This window comes from Apus apus, chromosome 3 (genome assembly GCF_020740795.1).
Source record: "Apus apus isolate bApuApu2 chromosome 3, bApuApu2.pri.cur, whole genome shotgun sequence".
Classification (NCBI taxonomy): Eukaryota; Metazoa; Chordata; class Aves; order Apodiformes; family Apodidae; genus Apus; species Apus apus.
Genome location: NC_067284.1, coordinates 24,407,275 through 24,417,342, shown reverse-complemented (window position 1 = coordinate 24,417,342; position 10,068 = coordinate 24,407,275). Strand labels below are relative to the sequence as shown.

At 44.7% G+C, this 10,068-nt stretch overlaps 1 protein-coding gene across 1 annotated transcript; it reads right to left on the bottom strand.

Moving 5' to 3' along the window:
• Positions 1–320: 320 nt before the first annotated feature.
• GCM1 (glial cells missing transcription factor 1) lies at positions 321–8,781 on the bottom strand (the record flags this gene model as incomplete). The annotated part of the gene is made up of 5 exons (XM_051616297.1): positions 321–981; positions 4,508–4,636; positions 5,573–5,685; positions 6,648–6,900; positions 8,686–8,781. Coding segments are annotated over 5 exons (1,059 nt in total), but the record flags the coding sequence as incomplete, so codon positions are not given.
• Positions 8,782–10,068: the final 1,287 nt, after the last annotated feature.

The window sequence follows — 10,068 nt, the reverse complement described above, 5'->3', positions numbered from 1 at the left end:
TGGATGAGACTTTTAGCAACCTGATCTAGAGAACGATGTCTCTGCCCATGGCAGATGTGTTGGACTAGATGGTTTTTGAAGGTCCCCTCCAACCCAAACAGTTCTGTGCCGATTCTATATAATATGTTGGCAAGGCTCATAGGGTGGAGGGACTCAGATCACTTCCCAAAGAAACTGGAAGAGTGCAGAGGGTCACACATGACAGCTGTGGTCCTTGAGGTCATCCATCTGCACCTTCCATAGTCCCACAGGCTTGGAAAAATCTGACGTTCAAAACGGATTGAAATGCTTCCAAACCAGAACAGCAGTGAAACAGTCTGTAAGAAGAGCTGATGCCCTTTATTGGATCAATGAAACAGCGGAGGAAATGGAACAGCTAAAACAAGCAATAAAAGAGACAAGTCTTCACGTATGAAGCCCCTCCTGAGGCCTGCATGAGGAGCTGAAGTGGAAACTGCCGCGGGAGCACTTTCACAAATGGACGCAGGGCAGAGGGAGGACACTTAAACCCGGTCACCGCAACAGGTACAGGTCAAGAAACATGTTGTCGTTGCAGAAGTCGAGCCCCACGCGGGCCCCCGCCTCGCCCCGGGCGGTGCCAGGAGCCGGCCCTGCAGCTGCCCCCGCGCAGGGCTGGTCCCCGGCGGGGCCAGCGCTGGGCACGAAGGGGTGACGGGCACCCCCGGCCACAGGCAGGGCGTGCTGGGGGCCAGGCTGGGGCGCGGCGGGGCCGCTGCAAGGCCTGCGGGTGCCGGGGGCCCTGCCCAGGGCCGGGCTCCTGCTCCAGGTCAGCGCTTCTCCGGGGACCGCGGCCTCCCCAGCCGCCCCGGGGGATGGCGGCTGCCCAGAGCAGCTGCCCAGCGCCGGCTCCCGGCAGCTTCTCCTGAAATGTCCCCCAAAATTAGCAGGTAGGATGTGAGTGTCCGGTTTGGAAAGGAGGAAAGGCAAAGCCTCCTGCGTTCGCGTTGCACCTGTCAGAGACTTGGGAAAGCATGGCGTGGTTTAGTAAGATGAAGTGTAGCTCAGCAGCATGAAATAAACAATGTCCCTTTCCAGACCCTCCCAAATGCATTCACTTAATACGGATAATGAAGCAGGTGCTGTAGCAGGAGCCCCTTTTTAGGGTAGAGACAGTGAGTTTTAGGGGCAAACCAAATGGGTGCCGGATCACAGGTATGGGTTTGTTTCACTAGCTTTTGCCCAAAGCCTGTTTTACACTGAAAGAATTGTTAGACCTCGCTTTCACAGCCCGTGGGATCTGCTGCCACTGTATTCTGAAGAAGCATCTGAAAATGAAATTATGCTAATATACTTGACACCACAGTGGACTTTGGAAAAGCTAAGAGATTTTTTTAAACTGATTGTTTTCAAGTTATGTTTTCACTACAATATTATTATGCTTCATCTTTTCAAGACTTTCTAACTATGTTTACTTTCTTTTTTTTTTTACCCCACAAAACAAATTTCATTGGGGGAGGGAGAAGCACACAATAATTATTCTCTGGGTCTTTTGTTCTAGCTATTTCACAACTTCTCTAATTGCCCTTATTATTGGTTTATAATTTTGCAGACTTGAATTCCTTTCAGAACACTCCTTCTATGCTATCCTTTCTGATGAGTACTTACAGGTCTCGCTTCTTTATAATTCTGCTTTTGCACTCATTTAATTACAGTGATTTTGCTGACTGCCAGAGCAGCAAAGCTCATTTCAGCTGCTTTCCTCCATGAAAAGAAATTCCAACAGCCTGATGTAGGACCCAGCCCACCTTCAGCTAAAGACCCACTGACACCATAGGGAAAAACATCCTATCACTTGCTTTCTTTCAAGCTCATACATTTTTCTAAAGTTCTCCTCCTTGGTCTGTTGTGATCACACTAAAATTGAAACTTTTCAGAAGACTTTTTGCAGATTCAGCAACACAGGTTCCGCATGTCAAATCACTCCTGAATTAGTTGGTCGCAGCCTGTCTTGGCAGAACACAAATATGATGGTTTAATCAAGAAAAACCTGGCAGAAAGCCATGAACTGTAAAGCCGGATGAGGGTAAATGGTACCACTCTGACTACACAAGAGTCAGAACTGCTGAAAAGCAGCCCCAGATTAGGTTTTTATTGCACCTGTGGTCTGTTCCTACTCTCACACAATTCAAAGTAAAAACACCAGGAAGATGTTGTAGGCAGGGAAAGACAAAGACATGTCTTGAGAGAACCTGACCTTAGTAAGACCAGTAGGCTCAGGTATAAAGCAAGCAAGCCACGTGTCTCAGTAACATTTCCTAGGTGAGGACTGTTTGAGTGCTCATGGGGGCAGAATTTAACCAGTGATATGAAAATAATTGTTTCTGTATTTGTTAGAGACTTACACGGTGGCTCAGCTGCTTTTTCTTAGGCTCACGTTCCCAGGCGCTTGTGTCAACAGACAACCACCAGCCTATCCTGTACTCTCTGACTATCCCATCCCAAGTCAGTGTGTCTCCATGAGAATCACTCCTGAGCCCTGGTTTTTAATGTCCTTTTGAGTATTTCTAGTAGAAATATCTGCAGCTCCTAAATTCATATTGCATTCAAATGAGTTTAACTTCCATTGTTCACTCTTTTTATCTACTTCTTGGGCTCCACGATCCCCCTACTTCCCCATGTCTTCCACTTAAGAAGTCTGCCCCCACCCAGCCCAGTTATCCCTTTTGCCTGTACCTGAAGGGGCACCGTTTGCTTTCCTGATCATGAGGCTGGGCAGGATGCACCATCTCTAGCACATGAAAGATAAACTGCATGTGAAGACTGGTGGCATACAGCTTGTGTGTTACACAGCCTCTGCAAGGAAGGTCACTGGAGACAGCCTCACTGCTCTACCCGGTTCCCTCCATCGGGCACACAGCAGTCCACTGGATTTCTGTAGATGCTTTCACAAGTGCTTCCACACAGAATAGAGCTGATGTTTTCATGCCAGTGCTTTTGTAAGTCCTTTGAAGCACACTTCTGCCTTCAGAGCCCTCCTGGAGATCCAGGGAGCAAGCAAGACACACCAGGCAGAGGTGATGTACCTTCCTCTTATGAAGCCTGGCAAAACCCAGGGGGAGCAAACAGAGGAAGGTGCATTTGCTTTTATGTGGCACCTTCTCCATGTCAGTGGAGTACCTTGGGGCATATGTCTCTCTCCATGCTGTCTCTCCAAGGGTAAAGCAGTGCTTTGTGCACTTAAGGATGTCCTCACAGCCCTTGAGGGTCTGCAGGTGGCCAGATCCTGCTCAGGAGAACTTGCCCTGCAGGAGAGCATCTCTTTCCCTGATGGACCTAAGTCTGTAAATCAAATGATCCAGGCCTGCTACTGAAGTAACTGCATTTTCTAAAGTAAAGTTTGGGGGACTGGAGGAAAAGGAACTAAGGATTTCTGGATTTTCTTTGTTACTGACAATTTGTTTTGTCAAGATACCACACAGAGTACATAATGCGCTTTATCATACAGATAATGTTATATATAGTGTTCTCTACTAAAATAGTCTGTGTGTGTGTATGTGTACACACATGCACAGACCTTCCTCCTGAGTTCCGTTGTTGCCAAAAGTATTTCCCTGTTTTCCAGCATTTGTTACAATTTTCTCATGGGGTGGGGCAATCAATACTATAAGTAAAATCCAATTAAAACCTTCTAATGTTCTCCTTCAATGTCAATACTGATTATGCTAAACATATAATTACTTTATGTCCAGATTTCTTTGTAAAGAATGTAAGTCCTGAGCAGCCCTAGCAAAGAGCTTGTAGGAATTTTTTCTAGAAGCAACTCTTGCATTTAAAAAAGGAAAGAGCTGGGGCTCTGAAGCTATGCCAATGCTGCTGTATAAAATGAGGCCAAGGACTGTTGGTAGCAGGGAAGGAAAGACATGCCCTGGAAGTTACATCCTGGCCTTGGGCAGCCACTGGACCTGAACTGAAATGATACAAGGGCTGTGTTGCAGGTCACCAAGGGCTGTTTTTCACAGCATCAGTTTGAGATTCTTATTGCCTGTGGCTTTTAGCATGATGGCCTGTACTGGCACAGGCAGGTTCAAAGCCAGCTGCGTACAGTGAAGGGACCCAAACCTGATGCAGTCTTGTCCAAAACCCTGCCAAGGAATGTTCCCTGGCACATGCTGTCCTCTTGACCAGAGCCAGGGCATTTTGACTGTGAGCACGAGTTAGCACTGGCCAAACCCACGGCAGGGACAATGTGAATAGTGACATGTCTGAGCGTGCCCTCCAGCCCTACTTTGTTCACCAGTAGAGATGTAATCCTCTGCTGCCCCCAGGCCCAAACAGGCCCCTGGCAGGGGATGCTGGTAGTGGATAACAGTGCTGAGCAGAGCAGGATACTCAGGACAGCCCTGCTCCTTCTTGGCAGGTATGGGGAGGTAGAATGTAGAGGTGTAAAGCCTGCTCCGACCCAGACGCAAAACCCAGAAAGCCTCCACTGTGCCTTGAACCATGGATCACTGACCCCGCAATTTCATTGATCAATAATAAGAGTTACCTCAATCTTGCGAATTCTTTTTAATCCTGGAGAAGATGAAGAAAAAGCTGTCTGTGCTTTTTGGATTGATCTTCTTGCTTCTGCTTCTAGTTTTGTTTCTGGACGTGGATGGTCATGAGCTCCTTTGGACTTTAGAAAGTAATTAGCGTATGTTAAAGTTAGAAACATCCTCATTATTTATCTAGCAGAATTTGTAGTACAGGCCAAACCCACACATTTGGCCTGACTTAGCTATTTGTATTTAATAAGACTTACTTAATCTGAGCTCAAGTAACAAACCTATCTCGTATCTTGAAATCATAAAACCAGTGCACCACATTTATGTGCAGGCTGGCAACACTGTCCCTGCAATAATTTCCATTCTTCTCACACCTCAGGCATATTTATCAGAACATTAATTTCCATTAGCTTCCACAGATAATGAACTATATTTAACCTCCACTTAAGTGAAAGACTGAAAACAGGAGACAGTTCAGTGGTTATGGTACTACGCTGCTGCATTATGGTACTACTGCAGCTTCCAGAAATATTGCCCAATATTTAAACACTTGCTTACACTATTTTCCAGGTACAAGTTACATATAAAGCACAGATGATGTCTATTTTCCATAGACAGTCCCTTGGATACAACTGTTTCCTGCTCTAGGATAGCCTCATGCTTATTCATGGTGCCTTGGAGAAGAGGCTACCATGGCATGTCTGACATTTTGAGGATCCATTGGTTCTTATGTACCTGAAGCAAAGTGCTTCAAAAGCTAAAGGTTTTCATGGGACCCTAAATAAAAATATAATATGCTGTAACATCATAACAGCATAGGTTAATTTATGTTGGAAGTGACCTCTGGAGGACTAGCTCAACCTCTCACAGGCAAGACAAACTTCACAGTTAGATCAAGTTGCTTAGAAGCTTGCCCACTCATTGCAAACATTTTTCTCCTTACAGTCATTTGACCTTGTAATATTCAATGATGACCCTTATTTGTTGGAACAAAAAATGTCTGTCATCAGTCTTAAAAAACAGTCTTTGAAATGAACTTGCACAATGTAAGATAATTTTATACCAACCTGAAAAAATATGAATTGGCCTTCATGCCTCCAGAAGTTGGTAACTGGGTAACCACCATGGCCTCGGCAGGAAAGGAGCCGCAGGGGTCCATTGCAGTTTGGGCAGCATTTTCCTGGGGCAAAGATGGTGGAAATATTTTCTATACAACACTGATTAGATGAATCCTGTGTGCTACAGTGGTTCACTGGTGGTGGATTGCCACTTCTGGCTTTGGGCTCAGAAGCTACACTGAGAAAAACTATGCAAAAAACTTCCAAATGTAAGCAAAAATCAATATAAACAATCTAATAATTGCCTTTATTCTGTTCCATTGTTCAACGTAACTGGGGGGAAAAAAATTCTATTATAGCTTTATTATAATTTTATAATTTCTTATAGTGGTCAATTTTAGTTGTTTTTAGCTTGGCAGTGTCTGGAATGCTGTGTGTGTTCCTGCCTGATTTTTCTAGAACATCACTCTGACCACAGTGAATGCTTGAGCAATACCTTTCTTCAGCCAAAATGTTAATCAGATCCAGAAATCAGTATATGCTAGTCTTACTGTGCTATCAACTTTTGTTTGGAATGGTCTTGTTAAAAATGTAGCTCATTTAGTTCATGCAGCTCATGTTCGCTATTTGCATCATCTTGCTCCGGTGACATGACTATGAGACTGTCATCATAGTTTATGAGCAACTTCTTTCCTGCAAGACTTGCCTCCCAGTTACCTGTGGGCCTCTCCAATAATGAAGCCAACACTCAGGTCACCAGGAACAGCACAGCAGGAAGCTGCCTGCACTGCACAGCTTTCTCAATAACCTCACTTATGGGCCTGAGAAGGCTGGGAACCAATCTCTAACCATCAAAACAGAGATTTAAAAAGGAAATAAAAAGACAAAACAAACAAAAAAACCCAACCAAACAACTCCTTCCACATGAGTAAGAAATGTAAAATGCATTGTTCCAAAATCAAGAGTTACATTTTAATATAAGGAATGACAGTGGGGAGGTTGGATAATCCAACAGGTACCCTGTACACTTATGTTGTGTTCACTTACAAACTGCCATGTAATGAACAGCCTTGTTCATACTCACGCTGTTGTTTTTGCCTGGCTTTGTCACAAATGGCTGGTCTTAGGTAGATCTTCCTCCCATCCCAGGTCGAGCAGTCATTTCCACAGACCACCACTCCAAGGCAGGACTTTTTTAAGATGCGAGAGTTGTGGTTGTTGGTGTTTCTCATTGCCCAGCTACTGTGGTGCCTCTGAGCATTTTTATCGTCTGAGCTGTAGATATGTTTTACGTAGGAATCTGGCCATTCTTGAAACCAATCTGTTTGTTGTACATCCTGTGGAGAGACCAAAGCAAGATGTATTAGGGTGGGGAAGAGAAGAGCTCAAACAGGAGCCCAGCTCCTCTCTGTGGGGTGTCCTCTAGCCTGGGTGACTCGAGCACCCTGGCAGGTGATGCTGGTTGGCAGGAGGGAGTGGTGGAGTGAAGGAAGAAAAAACCCACAGCATCCCACAAGCTCCAGGAAAGGCTGGCCAGGAAGCTCTCTCACTAATCCACAGGTCCAGCTCTGTGCAGGACCTCCCCAGGAGGGAAGGGTGGCATGCCTGATGTAAAATAGCAGATCCTTTCCTTGCAGGCAGCAGTCACCACCTGACCAACTTCTGTTAGCTTTCATGGCAGAGATCCTGCTTCAGCCTTCAGGCCACTCACTGCAGCATTGCACCGAATCACGTGGCTTGAGTTGGCTCAACTTGTGGAAAAAGGGGCAAATACTGAATCAGACTGAGACTGTGGCCACATTTGTAGGTCTTTAGTTCTGAACTTTTGCTCATTTTGGCCCAATTGCTGTGAAAGACTTGCATGATGATTTTTTGAAGATCGAAACAAAGAATCTTGATGTCCTGATCAGGTTTTATTTTTAGTGCTATGGTCTAAGCCAAAAAATAAAAAAAACAACAACAAGGACAACACTTAAAGGAACAATAGAAATAAAACTCAATGGAAAAAAAACAACAACAACAACAAAGAACCAACCATACATCATCTCGGTGGGTACAGTCAACACAGTAAAATGAATTAAGCTGTAAAGCACCTAACATACTCACTGACAGTTTTAAGTGTAAAGGTCTTGCAGGGGTACAACAAAACTAGGCATTTCTTTGAAACTGGTGATCCCAACCACTGAGAGCTATTACAGCAGCAAAAATATCAACTGAGAAAACACCTGCACTCCCCCAGGAGCCATCAGATAATGTAGGGAAGGGTGTGGAGAAAGCCTCCAGGCTGAAATGCAGGTGAAGGTGACCTTGGGGTGGAGAGCTGGGAAGGAGGCAGCCTGGGACATGGAGGCTTTGGGCAAACAGCAGTGACATAGTAAGGAGCAGGCTGGGATCAGTTAAAGAAGACAGGGTAGGGAGGAGAAAGAGCTGGATGTTGAAGGACCCCAGCAGAAGGAATCTGGCACAAATATGTCAAGGTGAGGAACAGGTAGATGACACTGGCATGCAGGGTGCTGTGGACTTTCATTGGAGAGCATGGTTGAAATTTTTAGATAGGAGGACTAGAAAAGGGCTGAGAGATGGAAAGATCTCTATTCTGCCTCTCAGCAAATCTCTGCAAACACGATGCAAGCTTTTCCTAGGTGCTCATGAGATGAGCATTGCCTCTGTATTGAGAGCCAGCCTGCCTCCCTGGAGCCCTGTCTGCAGCAAGGCTGAGCACCCAGAGTTGCAAGACAATTGTGGGTGCTGAGCTCACTTCCATAAAGCACTACTCAAGGCAAAAAAGCAAGTCCTGGGCATCTCCAATTGAGCACCCACAGCAGAAAGTATTTCCCCACCCTGGTTTCTCTGCTCCTCATCCACCAGCAGACTAGAATGGCAGTGCATCTGCAGCATTGCTATTTTTCATGTATCAGCAGCTCTTTCAATAATACATTTAAGGAAAATTGCATGGAAACGTCAATATTTGCTCAATATTTTCTAGGTTTTCAGTAAAACACTGTCCCATACCTTGACAGGGCAAAGAGAATAAAGGCAATGACTTAGAAAGCATTTAAGATCAGCCATGAAATGGAGACAACTGGTCAGAACTGGATAAATTTCTAAGAACAAACACATACCTGGGGAAGTTTGATGTCATTTATATCCCAACTTGTCATTTCTCCAGGTTGGGAAGCAGAGTCCTCCCGCTCCAGAACAATATCATCTGCACCTTTAAGAATTTTTTAATTCCTTCCCAAAGTTAGCCAGAAAGTTTCTCCTGGCTGCTTTTGAAGTTGACTGGCTGTCAGCACTCTAAAGCAGTTTACAACCAGGAAGCTGTTTCCTGAAGCTAAATGGTAGAGAGGCTGCTCATTGAAGATAAAAATCAGTGTTCTTCTGCCAGAAAAACTTGTTTCATTAAAAGTTTTGCAAGCCAGCAATGCAGTGGAAAATATAGCTTAGAGATAGCTTGTGATGTTACAGAGGCATCACTAACAGCAAGCAAATTGTGCCTTTGTCATCTGTTTTGTTTTGCTCAGTCTCCTCTCACACCAAGTTTAGATACATGTAACTCTGCTCGCAGGCTCTTTGTACATCTGATCCAACTCTGGCTCAGTATTTCCAGAGCCAAACTGATTGAACAGCTCAGTGGCTGCTAAAGGCTCTTTGAGTTGCTGCTTACCCATTAGATATTTCACATGCTTCACATGACAAAGGTGAGCAACTAGGAGGGATGGCTACATCACTTCAAACGAAATGGTGCTCCACCGTCTCCAGTCTTGTTGACATCTCTGACAGCTTGCCAACGGCATGAGGGAAGTGTAGAAAAAGAGGCTAGGCTACCTGCATTTTCCTACCTTAACAGCAGACTGAAGTGAAAAAACCCACCTAGGTATGTTTGTTGAAACCATCATTTTTTTCCTGAAATCTTTCAAAGCAGGTGGTTGCCCTACTCTGAATTTCAGTACCAGCCAAGCTTAATACCATATCATCAGGGACCCCATTCATGAATAATTTCTGAGGTTTGTTTACTTTAGCAAGGAGAGAAAAAATGAATCAGAAAAGGCCATTTTTCTCTTTCTGGAAACTGGAAAAGCTCCAATTATTTCAGGAAGGTCACTGTAATTTCTGCCAATTAAGGATTTGTTAAAGACTACTGAGTAGTGGGAGACGTAAAATCTACTTGATGCGATTTATATTTCATAAACTTTACTATGCATAATTTATTTTATTTCTGGCTCTGCAGATGCATGACTCTTGGAAAGTGACTTAGCCTTCATGCCTTTAGTTTACCCATTTATAAAATACCTGTGATCTTAATTTCTCATATTACATTATCACCTCTACAGCAAGAGTTGGCAGATATCTGCAGAGCACTTGAGACATTTGGCTGTATGGTGCTCTGGCAGCTTGATCAAAGCCCCATTGCCCCAACTTCATGGCTCAGGCTGTGGCTGTGGGGGAGAAAGAAGGCTATGGCAGAGTATCCCCTATGGAAAAACACCTCACAGAAGGATGCC